The sequence below is a fragment of the Ranitomeya imitator genome, chromosome 5 (genome assembly GCF_032444005.1).
Source record: "Ranitomeya imitator isolate aRanImi1 chromosome 5, aRanImi1.pri, whole genome shotgun sequence".
Classification (NCBI taxonomy): Eukaryota; Metazoa; Chordata; class Amphibia; order Anura; family Dendrobatidae; genus Ranitomeya; species Ranitomeya imitator.
The window spans coordinates 262180583-262198638 of NC_091286.1; the positions used below are offsets into that span (position 1 = coordinate 262180583).

The 18056-nt window shown below is 40.2% G+C and overlaps 1 protein-coding gene across 25 annotated transcripts in view; it reads left to right on the forward strand.

Annotated features, from left to right (window-relative positions):
* The window catches only part of LOC138637428 (titin homolog), a 1151517-nt gene that overhangs the window by 977938 nt on the left and 155523 nt on the right, over nucleotides 1-18056 (forward strand). For 23 of the 25 annotated variants that reach the window (XM_069726100.1, XM_069726106.1, XM_069726124.1 and 20 more), the window contains 7 exons: nucleotides 1029-1079; nucleotides 6143-6217; nucleotides 6410-6484; nucleotides 11504-11578; nucleotides 11684-11758; nucleotides 12272-12346; nucleotides 15461-15535. In XM_069726100.1, coding sequence (XP_069582201.1) covers nucleotides 1029-1079; nucleotides 6143-6217; nucleotides 6410-6484; nucleotides 11504-11578; nucleotides 11684-11758; nucleotides 12272-12346; nucleotides 15461-15535 — 501 coding nt within the window. The remainder of the gene's footprint in view (nucleotides 1-1028; nucleotides 1080-6142; nucleotides 6218-6409; nucleotides 6485-11503; nucleotides 11579-11683; nucleotides 11759-12271; nucleotides 12347-15460; nucleotides 15536-18056) is intronic. The other 2 variants (XM_069726118.1, XM_069726113.1) reach the window with 2 other exon arrangements.

Here is an 18056-nt window from a genome sequence, read left to right on the forward strand (position 1 = left end):
AAAAGTACAACTTGTCCTGCAAAAAATAAGCCCTCACATGGCCATATTGAAAGAAAAATAAAAAAGTTATGGCTCTGGGAAGGAGGAGAGCAAAAAACAAAAGCGCAAAACCGAAAAAAAACTGGGGTCATGAAGGGGTTAAAACACCCCCTCTGACTGGCAGTATCTTCCTATCTTCAGATAACTTTTACTTAAAGGAGTTGTCCACTACTTGGACAACTCCTTTTCATATTCCATGCTTGGCCATGATAAAATAAAAAAGCTAATACTCACCTCCCATGCCAGCGCCATTCTCATGGTGTCAGCACTCGTTCTCCCTTGGGCTCCCATGCTGGTTTTGTGATACTGGACCCCAGCACCCAATTAGCGCTGATGTCACTGACCCCACCTTTGGACATTTGAACATGAAGAGATAGTCAGAGATAAACTGCAGCCCAGACTACCTCTTCATGTTCAACTCATCTGAAGGCAGGGACACTGGTGCCTGCGCTGATTGGGTGCCTGGATCACATGTCACAACAACCGCACAAGAGCCCCAGGGATAACAAGTTCCAATGCCACGGGAACAATGCTGGCACCGGAGGTGAGCATAAGCTTTTTTACATTATTGAGGTCAAGTGTGGAGTATGAGAAGGGTTTGTCCTAATAGTAGACAACCCCTTTAATTTATCTCTAAACTCCGAGAGACCATAATATGTTCATCTAGATCTGCATTTCTGTGCAGGGCTGCTCACAAAACCCACCATCTGGGGGCCTGCTCTTCATAATAATTTGCTAGACCTGATGCTAATGTATCATGCTGGCAAACAGCCGCAAGCCACCTGTGATTCTCAAGGCAAAGGTAGGGGCTCCCTAATATAAAGTATGCTAGCTAAGTGCTTTAAGGAGGATTGCCTAGCATATCAAGCTACAAGAACCAAAGTTATCATTCAGTATGCATCATTTAAATACATTGGATGTAGTTTATGCTTTGCATTTATCCTGATTAACTTTAGGACAGTGTTAGTTAATCTACAATGTGTTTGCAGAGCCTGTAGTGGAAAAGCATGAAAAACCAGTAGAATCAAAGAAAAAAGAGGGTAAGCTTGAAGAACCCAAAAAAGGAACAAAAGTATCAGAGCAAAATATTTTTATTGAGTATGCTGACTAATAAGTGTTGTAAGGAAGAGTGTCTAGCTTGTCAAGCCACAAGTACCAAATTAATCATTCTTTTTTACACCACCAAAATAAATTTTATGTAGTTTCTGATTATATGATCTGCTTTATAGTTTGCCAGGAAAGACATGGCATAAGGTACTGTGGCAACAGCTTATCTTAATTAACCAGATGTCCATTTTCAGTGAGCCTGGAGTCATTTTCTGTTATTTATATGTTGACTTTTATATTTATGTATTTGTTCTTCAGTTAGTCAAGAGTGTGAAATGTTGACTAGGGATGGGCGAACCTGAAGTGTAAAGTTCGGGACCATACCGAACACAGTGTTCGGTTACAAGGTCCCGAACACGGGTTTCCATGGGAAACCCATTTTACAATTCGGGTCAAGTTTGGGTCCAGGGCGGCTGTAATAGAAAAAATAAAATTAATAATAAATATTATAAATATTATACTTACCTGTCCAGAGATGCGTCCTCCCATCCCGATGTCTTCCGGCCGCATCTGCTTCCAGGGCCGCTCATTACCTTCCAGCGGTATTCACTGCACTGGGCAGTCTTTGGCTTTTTCTGGCAGTGTTCTTGCGGTGACAGACAACTGCAATCCCTGCATGTGTTCAGGATGTCTAGCAGCTGCAAATCATGTAGCAGCAGAGACAAAAATGACATCTCCGAGCACTCCCAAAATACCACCAGCTGAGTGTGCTCGGAAAACCCGAGTAACGAGCATACTCGCTCATCACTACTTAATATGTTGAATGACTATTGTGTGGGTTATTGGAGATTTCGTTTTTGTCTCCGCAGTTACATGATTTGTTGTATAGCAGCCACAAATCATGTAGCTGCAGAGACAAAAATGAAATCTCCGAGCACTCCCAAAATACTGGGAGGCCACCTCATCACTACTTAATATGTTTGAATGACCATTGTGTGGGTCCAGTGGCTTGTTGATTTACAAAGCAGAGGAGTAAAGACTATGTAAATTGATTAGATGGTCAAACAGTGTGGGATGATCTCATCACATCTTCTTTTTTACCTCTGTATGCTAGCTTGAAGGACAACAGTTGTGAAATATTAAAAGTGGGATATATGCCTCTGTAAGAAGATACATCCATACACCCATGACATCCAGAGATCCAAAGAACCACAGACAGTAACCAAGACATTATGGTTCCTCCATGAGGGACACAGATTTAACATTCTACAAGATGCCAGCTTAGGGGGCCATGGTCCGGCTTTAAGAATACAAATTTGCTCAATTAATCATCATTGAACCATGGGTACATTTGGGGTAGTCAGGATTTGGACCCACCGGTCACCTGAGCTCCATAGATACATTTGGGAAAAACAGGAATGGGACCCTCCGGTCACTAGGCTACATGGAGATTTTCAGAAAAGCCAGGTTGTAACCCTCCGGTCACTTGCTCTTGTGCCTCAATGGACTGTCAGCTTCCTAAGCCTGTCGTTACATCCTATCTGTGCGTGCGTGCACTGGGAGCTCTGAAGTCACAGCTGCTATTAGCCCTGCGAGTCAGCAGAAGAGTGAGGCTCATTTGTAGCATCTCGGGTATTTTGCTGGGACTGTTCTATGTCTTATCTGCCGTTTTTGTGGTTGAATAAAGTATTGCCACACTGTTTTACCCTCACCCTGTGTAGTCTGAGTAGTATCACAACCATGGTAAAAGGAGAGCAGGCGTTCGGAGGGATAATTCCTGGTCCATGCGGTTTCGGCTAGCAGACTAGAGCACCCACTGACTGCTCATGTCTCCACAGGTAGATGGTCTAACGTGTCTAACCATAGTAACATATAGTAACATAGTTAGTAAGGCCGAAAAAAGACATTTGTCCATCCAGTTCAGCCTATATTCCATCATAATAAATCCCCAGATCTACGTCCTTCTACAGAACCTAATTGTATGATACAATATTGTTCTGCTCCGGGAAGACATCCAGGCCTCTCTTGAACCCCTCGACTGAGTTCGCCATCACCACCTCCTCAGGCAAGCAATTCCAGATTCTCACTGCCCTAACAGTAAAGAATCCTCTTCTATGTTGGTGGAAAAACCTTCTCTCCTCCAGACGCAAAGAATGCCCCCTTGTGCCCGTCACCTTCCTTGGTATAAACAGATCCTCAGCGAGATATTTGTATTGTCCCCTTATATACTTATACATGGTTATTAGATCGCCCCTCAGTCGTCTTTTTTCTAGACTAAATAATCCTAATTTCGCTAATCTATCTGGGTATTGTAGTTCTCCCATCCCCTTTATTAATTTTGTTGCCCTCCTTTGTACTCTCTCTAGTTCCATTATATCCTTACTGAGCACCGGTGCCCAAAACTGGACACAGTACTCCATGTGCGGTCTAACTAGGGATTTGTACAGAGGCAGTATAATGCTCTCATCATGTGTATCCAGACCTCTTTTAATGCACCCCATGATCCTGTTTGCCTTGGCAGCTGCTGCCTGGCACTGGCTGCTCCAGGTAAGTTTATCATTAACTAGGATCCCCAAGTCCATCTCCCTGTCAGATTTACCCAGTGGTTTCCCATTCAGTGTGTAATGGTGATATTGATTCCTTCTTCCCATGTGTATAACCTTACATTTATCATTGTTAAACCTCATCTGCCACCTTTCAGCCCAAGTTTCCAACTTATCCAGATCCATCTGTAGCAGAATACTATCTTCTCTTGTATTAACTGCTTTACATAGTTTTTTATCATCTGCAAATATCGATATTTTACTGTGTAAACCTTCTACCAGATCATTAATGAATATGTTGAAGAGAACAGGTCCCAATACTGACCCCTGCGGTACCCCACTGGTCACAGCGACCCAGTTAGAGACTATACCATTTATAACCACCCTCTGCTTTCTATCACTAAGCCAGTTACTAACCCATTTACACACAATTTCCCCCAGACCAAGCATTCTCATTTTGTGTACCAACCTCTTGTGCGGCACGGTATCAAACGCTTTGGAAAAATCGAGATATACCACGTCCAATGACTCACCGTGGTCCAGCCTATAGCTTACCTCTTCATAAAAACTGATTAGATTGGTTTGACAGGAGCGATTTCTCATAAACCCATGCTGATATGGAGTTAAACAGTTATTCTCATTGAGATAATCCAGAATAACATCCCTCAGAAACCCTTCAAATATTTTACCAACAATAGAGGTTAGACTTACTGGCCTATAATTTCCAGGTTCACTTTTAGAGCCCTTTTTGAATATTGGCACCACATTTGCTATGCGCCAATCCTGCAGAACAGACCCTGTCGCTATAGAGTCCCTAAAAATAAGAAATAATGGTTTATCTATTACATTACTTAGTTCTCTTAGTACTCGTGGGTGTATGCCATCCGGACCCGGAGATTTATCTATTTTAATCTTATTTAGCCGGTTTCGCACCTCTTCTTGGGTTAGATTGGTGACCCTTAATATAGGGTTTTCATTGTTTCTTGGGATTTCACCTAGCATTTCATTTTCCACCGTGAATACCGTGGAGAAGAAGGTGTTTAATATGTTAGCTTTTTCCTCGTCATCTACAACCATTCTTTCCTCACTATTTTTTAAGGGGCCTACATTTTCAGTTTTTATTCTTTTACTATTGATATAGTTGAAGAACAGTTTGGGATTAGTTTTACTCTCCTTAGCAATGTGCTTCTCTGTTTCCTTTTTGGCAGCTTTAATTAGTTTTTTAGATAAAGTATTTTTCTCCCTATAGTTTTTTAGAGCTTCAATGGTGCCATCCTGCTTTAGTAGTGCAAATGCTTTCTTTTTACTGTTAATTGCCTGTCTTACTTCTTTGTTTAGCCACATTGGGTTTTTCCTATTTCTAGTCCTTTTATTCCCACAAGGTATAAACCGCTTACAGTGCCTATTTAGGATGTTCTTAAACATTTCCCATTTATTATCTGTATTCTTATTTCTGAGGATATTGTCCCAGTCTACTAGATTAAGGGCATCTCTAAGCTGGTCAAACTTTGCCTTCCTAAAGTTCAGTGTTTTTGTGACTCCCTGACAAGTCCCCCTAGTGAAAGACAGGTGAAACTGTACAATATTGTGGTCGCTATTTCCTAGATGCCCGACCACCTGCAGATTTGTTATTCTGTCAGGTCTATTAGATAGTATTAGGTCTAAAAGTGCTGCTGCTCTGGTTGGATTCTGCACCAATTGTGAAAGATAATTTTTCTTGGTTATTAGCAGAAACCTGTTGCCTTTATGGGTTTCACAGGTTTCTGTTTCCCAGTTAATATCCGGGTAGTTAAAGTCCCCCATAACCAGGACCTCATTATGGGTTGCAGCTTCATCTATCTGCTTTAGAAGTAGACTTTCCATGGTTTCTGTTATATTTGGGGGTTTGTAACAGACCCCAATGAGAATTTTGTTACCATTTTTCCCTCCATGAATTTCGACCCATATGGACTCGACATCCTCATTTCCTTCGCTAATATCCTCCCTTAAAGTGGACTTTAGACAAGACTTTACATAGAGACAAACCCCTCCTCCTCTCCGATTTTTACGATCCTTTCTAAACAGACTGTAACCCTGTAAGTTAACTGCCCAGTCATAGCTTTCATCTAACCATGTCTCGGTTATTCCCACTATGTCAAAGTTACCTGTAGATATTTCTGCTTCTAGTTCTTCCATCTTGTTTGTCAGGCTTCTGGCGTTTGCGAGCATGCAGTTTAGAGGATTTTGTTTTGTTCCAATCTCCTCGCTGTGGATTGTTTTAGAAATGTTCTTACCTCCCTTCTGAGTATGTTTTCCTGGATCTTCTTTGTTCAAGTCTAATGTTTTTCTTCCCGTCCCCTCTTCTTCTAGTTTAACTCCCTCCTGATGAGTGTAGCGAGTCTTCTGGCGAATGTGTGCCAGATGTGCCACATTTATCACACAAAATGTACCACCAAAATACCTTCAAACTGCCTGCTGTAGTGTAATCCTGTGTAACTTTAAATAATGTTAATAATTCTTTAATAACTTCACAGAACCTCCAGTGAAAAAGCATGAAGAACCAATAGAACCCAAGAAGAAAGAGGAGAAGCCATCAGAAACCAAGAAAGGTACCAAATTATTGGCACCAAATTGATTTTGAGTGTGCTAAAAGATAATGTAAAGAAATGTGTCTAACATATTTACTCACGTGCTAAATTTGTCACGCAATCTACACATTTGTTGCAGTTTTTAGCTTTCTCCTGTAGGTTATCCCTGTCTAATTATTAAATAGTAGTTATATATTTTCAATACTTTTTCAGAGATTCTTGTAAAAAAGCATGAAGAGCCTTCAGAATCCAAGAAGAAACAGGTGGAGCCAGAAAAACTTAAAAAAGGTATTTAAGTTTTCTAGTTTGTCACAAAATATGAATATAGAATTATCAATCCAAGAGATGGTTCAAGGTAGATTACGTATCTAACCTGTAAAGCTATAATTGCCATATTTATCACACATACTGCACCACCAAAATATATTTGGTGTAGTTTCCACCTGTCTGCTGAAGATTAATTCAATCTAACTTTAGGAAAATGTTACTTAATCTCCAATAGGTTTTGCAGAACCTTCAATGAAAAAGTATGCAGAGCCTGCAAAATATCAAAAGAAATCAGAGGAGCCAGCAGGACCCAAAAAAAGTACAAAAAGCACCCCCAAAATATATTTTTGGTAGCTCCAATGGCAGACACAGGAACGATTGGCTCCTGTCACTAAAACACTAACTATGACACTAACAAAACATCCTAACAAAAAAATTGTCTCCTCCCCAGAAGACTTTATCTTTCTTGCTAGCACCAAGCCTCCTCAGTTTAGCTTAGCATCATTGTGACGCAGACCTTAAACCCTAATGGTTTAGATTTCTGCCTTGCCTATTCTATTTCAAAGAGCTGTGGCTTCTAATCTGCTACTTAAGACTTTTCCCCAAGGGGTGACACATACAAAGACGCTGTACCACTCCGCTGCACGTGCTTCAGTCCCCACCCTTGGAGCCAAGTAGACTTCTCACTGTTCTGTCTCTCCTTTAAGGTGGCTTTTCTTATAGCAATTACATCTATAAAATGTTTCAGAGCTGACAGCACTCTCCTGTTGTTCTCCTTACCTCATCCTGCATCTTGACAGAGTGGTATTGCTTCTGGTTACATCTTTTCTTCCAAAGGTCATTTCAGCTTCCCACTTTAGTGAGGACATTGTTTTACATTTCTTCTTCCCTTCGCCCATCCTCATCCTGCTGTGAGTGTTGCTCAAGCTGGACATCATCAGAGCAATACTTGTCAGTCACCGCTCTATTCGAACATTTGGATTCCTGGTTTGTCATTCCAATAGGCCCACAGAGAGGCCTGCCCGCTTCTAAGGTGACCTGTTCAGTCATTATCGAAGCATATATGGTGAAGGACAGATCTTGTAATCTTGTAATTAAGATATCACATAGATTAGCACTACTGTTCAGGAAGGACTGCCATAGCCTGTATAAAAGTTGAGACAGGGTATGTAGTAGCCATTTTAGGGTGATTTAGGATAGTGTAAGGACATCAGATCTCACAGCTCAGCAATAGCAATAGGATGAGAAATCCTTTAAATATTGGACAAATTCTGTAGAGACTGATATAGTGTACAGGTGCAGTAGTAAAGGTAAGTGTAGTAGTCTGTGAAGAATACAGAGATTCATTAGATTGAGGGTAAACAGAGACAAGAAAGTTGCCAGCAGCAGCAATGTTAGACTAATTTTAGACAATGGTAGGCCACATGCACTCATTCAGTATTTGGTCAGCATTTTAAGTCAGCATTTGTAAGACAAAATCACGAGTAGAACAATCAGAGGAACAGTATAATAGAAACACGTCACCACTTCTGTATTTTTCACCCACCTATTCTGGTTTTGCCTTATAAATACTGAGGTAAACACTCACCAGATACTTATTGTATGCATGTGGCCTTAGAATCAAATTGATCAGCAATATTATGTAGAAAGCTTTTGTCCTGCTGCAGATGAATATTCTTTATTCTTAAAGCACTAAAAAGCCGTAAACCACCACTTACAGAAAAAAAAGTTGAAAGCAGTATCTTTTGCATATGTAGTGTACTTGCTTATCAAAAGTGATGAGTCTTTGCATTTTTTCTTGCAAGATCCTTTTGATGAGGAGGATTAATTGTTTTTATTTTACAATACAAAATAATATTCCTCAAAATACAAACATTTCACTACAACTTTTTACATCACAAAGTATAAAGATCTGAAACATTTTTTTGCATGTTTCACTTTTTACATCTATATAGTACAGGCCAAATTTTTTCAACACCTAGTTGCAAGTACAGGCTTTTTGGACATGTACCTACCTAAAAATCTAGATATGTAAGCCTACTTACACTTCCAAAGCAGTTGAGATTGTATATTGTGATGAGCTGTTAGACTGCCAAGAGCCAATATATTGTTCTTACACAGTGTGGAGACACGGGGTAGACGGGTGCCCCGGTCAGCTAGCTTAAACTGGATAAACCAGGGATCATCCCACCAAACACTCGCTCTCCTTTTAACGCGGCCATAACCCTACTCAGAAAAGATGGGGTGAGGGTAAAACAGTGTGACAATACTTTATTCAACCACGAAACAGGCAAATAACACATAGAACAGTCCCAGCAAAATACCCAACATGGTGCAAATTACAGAGTCTCACGCTTCCTCTGACTCGCTGGGATAAGAACAGCTGTGACTTCTGAGCTTCCAGGGATGACTGCCCCACTTTTTGCATGCACAGAGAGAGGAGGTAACGACAAGTTTAGGAAGCTGACAGTCTATTGCTGTACAAAGTTAGTTGACCAGAGGGTTACAATCTGGCTTCTCCGAACATCTCCATGGAGACAGGTGACCGACGGGTTCCATTGCTGGCCCCCCACAAATGTATTCATGGGGCTCAGGTGACCAGTGAATCCAAATACTGACTACCCCAAACCCATCCATGGATTTGTGATGGAGCAGATCTGTATCCTTCCAGCCGAGGCCGTAGTTCCCTAAGCTGACATCCTGTAGAAAGACAAATATATGTCCATCGTGATGGAATCATGATGTCTTGGCTGCTGTCCTGTAGAGAGTCTTTGGTTCTTTGGATATTTGAATGTCTTGGCTGAATCTTTGTCTACGGAGGTATCTAGCCTTTTTATAGTTAAAGGGAACCTGTCACCCCGAAAATCGTGGGTGAGGTACGCCCACCGGCATCAGGAGCTTATCTGCAGCATTCTGTAATGCTGTAGATAAGCCCCCGATGTTACCTGAAGAAGGAGAAAAAGACGTTAGATTATACTCACCCAGGGGCGGTCCCACTGCTGGTCAGGTCGGATGGGCGTCTCTGGTCCGCTCCGGCGCCTCCCATCTTCATTACAAGACGTCCTCTTCTGATCTTCAGCCACAGCTCCGGCGCAAGCGTACTTTGCTCTGCCCTCTTGAGGGCAGAGGATAGTACTGCAGTACACAGGCGCCGGAGAGGTCAAAGGCCCGGCGCCTGCACACTGCAGTACTTTGTCTGCCCTCAACTGGGCAGAGCAAAGTACGCCTGCGCCGTAGCCGTGGCTGAAGATCAGAAGAGGACGTCTTGTAATGAAGATGGGAGGCGCCGCAGCGGACCAGAGACGCCCATCTGACCTGACCAGCAGCGAGACCGCCCCTGGGTGAGTATAATATAACATCTTTTTCTCCTTTTTCAGGTAACATCGGGGGCTTATCTACAGCATTACAGAATGCTGCAGATAAGCCCCTGATGCCGGTGGGCTTACCTCACCCGCGATTTTCGGGGTGACAGGTTCCCTTTAACAAATGTCCTTCAAGTCAACAGGTAAAGGGGAAAGATGTTGATGAGATCCACCCGCATTGTTTGATTCTGTAATCTATTTGCATAGTTTTTCCTCTAATATTTTGCAGGTAAATAAACTAGCTGGCCTAGACAATATCTAATCAGCAAATCAGCAAACATCACTAGTCATCCAGGATAATAGCACAATATGTTACATCAAATGTCAACTTACAAGTCAATATTACAGGCTTATACGAACTAAAGTCTGTTTTCTTGACCAACCAGAAAGAAACACATTAATTCCAAAGTCAACATATAACAGTCTATTCCCCTTGACTTGCTTTAAATAGGCATGTGATTAATTAAGATAAAATGCTGTGTTGTCACACACAGGGGCCCTCTTTTGTCTGTGTCATCTTCATATGACCATCACTGGAATCTACCATATGTTAATTAGTAAAATCAAGCGCAATCACAGTTGGCCCCTTTGACTCCGACATGTGTATTAGCAATGTGGAATCTGAAGCATTATAGAATAATAGGCACATCACTTATCACAGACAGTCTCCAGCACAGAATGGTCTTTTTGATCACAATTAAGTAAGAGGCATCATTTTTGTAACAATTTTTAATAAAAAAAAACATGAAAAGTTTGTCTTTCATCTGTATTTGTGCTGTATTATTAAATAGACTGTTACTATCAAGTTATCATCCATTGCTATGGTCAAGTCACTGTAATATTAGTACGGTTGTTTTTGTTAGAGAGTATGAGGGATTAGAGACCTCTGATTGTTGCACATGTATTTTCAGGGAAACTGTTGGCTATGCAGTATTGTCATTTAACACAAATTAATTTAAAAAAATGTTAAACCTGGAGAATTCAAATTTCAAAATATTTGTCTCTAAAAGGTACTCTGTAAAGTATTGACACAAATATTTGTTTGAGGCTGCCGTCACACTAGCAGTATTTGTTCAGTATTTTACATCAGTATTTGTAAGCCAAAACCAGGAGTGGGTGATAAATGCAGAAGTGGTGCATATGTTTCTATTATACTTTTCCTCTAATTGTTCCACTCCTGGTTTTGGCTTACAAATACTGATGTAAAATACTGACCAAATACTGCTAGTGTGACGGCAGCCTTAGAGTATGCTAGTTAAAGGGAACCTGTCACCTGAATTTGGCGGGCTCTTTTTTCAGTCCGATGGGCAGTGTTTTCGGGTCTTTTATTCACCCCTTCCTGTCCTGCTGGCCACACGCTGGCCGCAATATTGTCTTGAAGTTGATTCGCTTTCCTCCGTAGAACACGCGTGCGCAAAGCAATCTTGCCTTGCGCACGCGCAGTATGCTTTGCCCAACTGCGGGCAAAGCCGAAAAGCATTAGTGCGCACTATGACCCGGAACACAGCGAAATACTTCCAGGACATAGTGCGCATCTAAATCTAAATTTCTAAATACCTTGTCTATCCACAGATGTCAAATTTATAACACAATCTGCACCACTGTGATAAATTGCCTGTCTGATCTAGTTTCACACTAACTTTTGGACAGTATTAATGAATCTTGAATACCTTTGCAGAACCTACAATGAAAGAACACGAAGAGCCTACAGAACCCAAGAAGAAACAGGAGCAGCCACCAGCACCCAAGGAAGGTAACCAAATATCTTGTCATTTGGTATGGCACAAAATATTAGCACATAACACAGAAAAAATTATAATACAAGCCGACCACTAATTTCAAACATTTACCTTTTCAGAATTGGCTTTGAATATACATGGAGAACCAACAGAACCAAAGAAAAAACATTATGAGCCTTCAGAAACTTCTAACGGTAACATGTTACATAATATTTTATGACAAATAAATGTTGGTATATCATTACCAATCTGAACAGTACCCTAAAAAAGAGCGAGAATAAACAAGCTATTGAAGCAAGCTTGTCAATAATCAAAATATGGACAGAAATCTGAAATGAGTCACGAACTCATGAATTAAAAAAAGACATGGTGAGACTGCTAAAATTCAAACTGATCATGCACATTGTATAAATCTTGGCTTACTCCATTGACCAACGGAAATCTACACCTACAGAAGTTGTTTTGAGAGAAAAGGATCAGCCAATTCTTTTGCTCCTGTGTGAGAGATATGCTAATGGAAGAAATGTTTGACAATTTATGTTTCCCATCATAAACCTTCAGAACACATGCATGCTTTCCCAAACCAAAAGGGTATCCACATATGATATTTGAGAGAGCTTTCTCTGGGCCAAACAGGGTTTCATGGGGTTGTCATGTGCATGACCAGCCTAAGAAAGTTGCATTAACACAACGTATTTCCATTACAGTGACTCTAGTGAAAAAACTGAAGGAGCCAACAGACACCAAAAAGAAACATGAGGACCTGGCAGAACCAAAGAAAGGTAACCATATATATGTAGGAAAAAAAATGCATACAGTTGCAATCAAAACTACTAAACCAGAGATAGTCAAAACAATTTGACGCAAACCAAATTTAAGTAGAATTTCCTGTAATCCGCGTGTCCCATCAAATTCGAAGAATGTATGATTTGGTTTGCACTAATAGCTCAAAAATAGTTGTCACCATTTTATACATCATAGTAGATTGTATCTGTCAAAGACTGCTGCATGGGCTTCCCCAATGCACTTCAGCAACTCTACAGCTTTCCACGTGTAGTCTCTTTCACTCTCCCCGTGCAAAGTGCTCACAGCACAGCCCAATCACTGGTAACATCTTGCTTACTATACATAGCTTCTCAATTTTCGTCTAGACTAGAGATCCGTCAACTTCACCAATTTTATTTTCACCTATTTCCCACTTCTCACGTTCAACGTACTATGGCCATTACATTACTAAGAAACTTCACATTGTAAGCCATATCATTTCAGCACAAGTAAACTACTTCTGATTTTGAAGAGTTTGATCATCTCACGCTCACAGTAAATCAGGTTTATTAGCAAAATTTACAAATTATTTGCTGTTTGCAAATTAAATACCTCAACACAACTAATAAAATAACGGGATACTCCAAATTATCAGACAATGCCAGTTTTAATGACTTCTGCAGTCTCAGAGTGATTTAATCCCTTCTTGACAAACATCTTTAATGCTGAATACAGCACCCTGTGGCTGTTAAAATCTGTTGTATATGTGATACATATGCAGTAACCAGCTTCTCATAGCATTTCAAAGGAGTCTTAGCCAATTCATTATGAGCAATGATTACCAATTCCTTAGTATTCTTGGGTTTGTGTCCTTCATCCACCTTCTTCAAATCGCTATGAAGATTTTCTCTGGGGTTCATATTTGCAACTGTGACGGCCACTTTATTATCTTCCAGGACTTCTGAAACTAAGCCTGGATAGATGTTAAGTTATACTTGGTATTGATGTTCTGTTAAAAATTTCAACGGCTCTCAAGCTCGGCTTCCCTTTATAAGGCACGCATTTTTATGCAATTTCAGGTGATAAATCAAATCCATCTTTCCCTTCAGTTTTCCAGAGCCAAAAATAACAAAGTAGACCCAAAACATCATCAAGCTTCACTGTATGCAGTGTGTTCGTTTCAGTACACAGGATTAGAGATGAGTGAATCGATCCTCAGAGTTTGAGTTGAATTTCCTGAAATTCATGGTTTTATGCAAATTAAAGCATTTTGCGATTCGGTTTGCAGTATACAAAAAAAATTGCCCAGCACCATTTCCAACACTGTCGAACCATCAAATTCCACATGAGCCTCCCCAAAATGCATTGCAGCTATGGCATCCTAGGAATTATGGGTGCCTATCTAGGTCTTTACAGCTCAGTGATTCGCAGTGGAGCACAGTTTATATGGCAGTGTCGTTTTCCATCTCCAGCATCCCTATATAAGTCTCTCTCTTTTCTGCAGAGTGTGGGCTCTTGTTGTCAACAGGGTCCTCTCTCTCTTGTAGAGTGTAATCCTTTATGGTCATCAGGGTTCTCTTTCTCTCACCTGTAAACGTGTAAGCTCATATTATTAACTGAGATCTATCTCTCCAAATTTTGGGGAAAAATTTGATGAAGTCAGCGAATTTGAATTTCAAAACATCTGCTCATCTCTACACAGTATGCATGATTGCACTCCAGACATACCAATTGTCTATATGCCCAAAAAGTTTCAGTTTTGTGTTGTGGCTCCAGAAAACTGAATACAAAAAACACTGCGGCTTTTTTATATGATTTCATGCATTTTGAAACTAAATTATCTTGTGCTTTTGAGTCAGTAGATGTGCATGACTTGAAGTTTCTACATGAAGAACTTCAGCGTTTAGCATGTGCTTTACTGTGCAAGCTGAAATCTGAGTGCCTACTGCTTCCAGATCTTGCTGCAGGCCTTTTGCAGTCACTCAAGGGTTTTGGACCACCCACCTCCTCAGGAACCTCATGGCAGCTGGTGATAGCTTCCTTTTTGCACCAATTTCAATTAGTGTAGCCAGTGTTTCTAAATTTTTCAACTTGCAAAATATGTTTCCAATTGGATATGTAGGAAGACTCAATACCTTATTTATGGTTTTGTATCATTTACCTTGCTCTTCACTTTTGGACCACTTTATGGACAACCCAATAACATTAGTGAACTGGTGGTCATTATCAATGAATAGCAAAAATTGTTTACAAGCAATGCCAGAAGTTGGTGTCTGGTTGTGCTCAAATTTTCAGCAGGTTAAATTAGCCAATGGGTGCACTGCTAAGCAAGCTTGTTATTAAAGGGATGGCTATTACTGAGATTGCAGTAGCCATTAAAAGTTGCATTTGGTTTGGTGTTAAATGTATTACATTGTTCTTGTTTCACCAGGTTATAGAAACAACAGACAGTTTGTATATTTTGCTTACAAACCTACTTTGGAGTGGGGGTAGATTAATTTTCATGGCAACTGTATTTACTAGAGATGAGCAAATCTGGAAAACATTGCACTATTTTTCATTGGAAATTAAACTTGCAGCTAAGTTATTTTCTCTGAATTGAATGTTCCTTAGACCATGAAGCAAAATAAAGGTAAGATGCAAATAAAAACAAACAACTTACTGGCCATTGTTCGCTCACTGGCCATTGTTGGGAATGCAGGACCTATTCTCTCTGCAGTTGCATGCTGCATCTCCAGTGTCTTTACTCTAAATGGAATTTATAGCAGAGACCAGGTGTCAGACGGCCCTGCAAGTCATAACTTCACGATGTGTGCCACCACGGTACAATGCAAAGTGACCTCCGAAGACTGGTCATGGCCTGAAGGGCCGTTTTAGTATAAAGACATTGGAGATCTGGCATGCAGTGGTGGAAAGACGAAGCTCTGAGGATTGTATGGTGGTCAGCATGCAGTGGTGCGGCTGGAGAGGTCAACGGTGAGGTATTAGCTGTTTACCTTCTACAGTTCAGCAAAATAACAGCCAACTTCCTGAATTTCTACTGTATTCACAGGGAGCAATTACAAAAAAGTCTGTGTCTGTCAAGGTATATATATATTCACTGACAATTGCTTCCGATTGATGTTTTGCAGGGACCCTTTTGATAAAACTTGAAGATCTCACAGAAGCAAAGAAAAAACATGAAAAGCCATCAGAGCTCAATAAAGGTAGTCATTTTAAATTTTTGGTCATGAGCTAGAAACATAGGAATCTAGGTATGTGCTAAATATTTAAATTGCCATTAGATATAAAGAAAGTAAAGTAATACATGGACACTGAAAATGATAAAGACAGAAGATATATCAATTGCATACTAAGGCCGGCGTCACACTAGGCATATGAAAATACGGTCCGTTTTTTACGGCTGTAATACGCAGAAATGTTCCCAAAATAGTGATCCGTATGTCATCCGTAGGCAGGGTGTGGCAGCATGTTTTGCGCATGTCATCCTCTGTATGTAATCCGTATGGCATCCGTACAGCGAGATTTTTTCGCCAGCTTGCAAAACGGACATACAATGGATCCATGGGCCCAAATATTCGTTAAAACATATATACGGTCTATATATATATATATATATACATATATATGTCAGTGAGACACATATATATATATATATATATATATATTTATTTCATACAGAGCTGGATAGCATAAAAGCCGGTAATTCAATTGCCGGTTTTTACTATCTCCTTCCCAAACCCGACATATGAAACATGGTTTACATACAGTAAACCTTTTCATATACTTTTTTTTGCATATTCCTCACTACTAATGTTAGTAGTGTGTATGTGCAAAATTTGGGGACTCTAGCTGTTAAAGGGTTAAATCGCGGAAAAAAATGGCGTGGGCTCCTGCGCAATTTTCTCCGCCAGAATGGTAAAGCCAGTGACTGAGGGCAGATATTAATAGCCTAGAGAGGGACCTTGGTTATTGCCCCCCCTGGCTAAAAACATCTGCCCCCATCCACCCCAGAAAAGGCACATCTGTAAGATGCGCCTATTCTGGCACTTGGCCACTCTCCCGAGTAGAGGTGGGATATGGGGTAATAAAGGGTTAATGTCACCTTGCTATTGTTTATTGTAACAGCTAGAGTCCCCAAATTTTGCACATACACACTACTAACATTAGTAGTGAGGAATGTGCAAAAAAAAAGGTATATGAAAAGGTTTACTGTATGTAAACCATGTCTCATATCATGTCGGGTTTGGGAAGGACATAGCAAAAGCCGGCAATTGAATTACCGGCTCTTCTGCTATCTAGCGCTGGATGAAATATATATATATATATATATATATATATATATATATATATATATGTGTCTCACTGACATATATATATATATATATATATATATATATATATACACACTATGTTTAGACATTTATTTTAGCTATTCTATTGTAAGCTGTCAGTGTGATTTTACTGTACACCGCACTGAATTGCCGGCTTTTCTATAGAACACCGCTGCGTATTTCTCGCAAGTCACACTGCTGGTCCATGTGTAATCCATATTTTTCTCGCCCCCATTGACTTTCATTGGCGTATTTTTTGTGCAATACGCTGACAAACGCAGCATGCTGCGATTTTCTACGGCAGTATAATACCGTATAATACGGATGCGTATAATACGGCAGATAGGAGCTGCCCCATAGAAAATCATTGGTCCATGTGTAATGCGTATTTTCTGCGCCTCTCATACGTCCGTAAAACTCGCTAGTCTGACGCCGGCCTTATACTTAAGAGTGATCAGAAAATTAAGAATAGCAAAGCAGAGTAACTAGGGAAGGCAACAAGGAAGGTAACAAATTACCAAAACAATACAATGAGCCTACTGAAACTAAAAGGTTCCAGCAACATTAACTATGCCGGGTTCTGATCTCATTTGTATAGAACAGTTCACAGCTCATTGGGAGATATTTAGGATATTTTCATTGAGGGATATTTTGTTTTTCAAATTGAAACAGAAATAACTGTCCTATGTGCTGCATATTCTAAACTTACTGTACTACAGAAAATCTCTGGGGTCAGTGGGGATGCTGATGTAGACGCTAGAAACTTCTGAGGTCAATAAATAGCGGCAGTGACCATGTGGGCTGCAGCCATGATGTTACCACTGCAGCCTGTAAACAAACAGCAGGGTATCTGTAAGGCTGCCTTCACACTAGCAGTATTTGTTCAGTATTTTACATCAGTATTTGTAAGCCAAAACCAGGAGTGGAGCAATTAGAGGAAAAGTATAATAGAAACATATGCACCACTTCTGCATTTATCACCCACTCCTGGTTTTGGCTTACAAATACTGAGGTAAAATACTGACCAAATACTGCTAGTGTGACGGCAGCCTAAAGCATGTGTGTATGTGTGTCACATGACACTTAAATCGCAGCAAAATATTGTAAGATTAGATCTAATGATTTCCTATGTTGCCAATTTGAGATCTGCAATATATTGCAACTGTAACACTAAGTCACACTTGCAAGATTACATGGGCCATGCCAAAGATTATATCAGCCAGAAAGCATGTTCACAAGATGTCAGGCATAGTCTATAATGCTTTGCAGCTTTTAAATTACATGGTTTAGTGAAACTCGTCATTAGAGATAATGATATAAAGACCTAGAACAGAATCTGATACGTTATTGCAAAGCAGAAGAACATAGACAAAGGAAGATGTTGTCTTAGTCT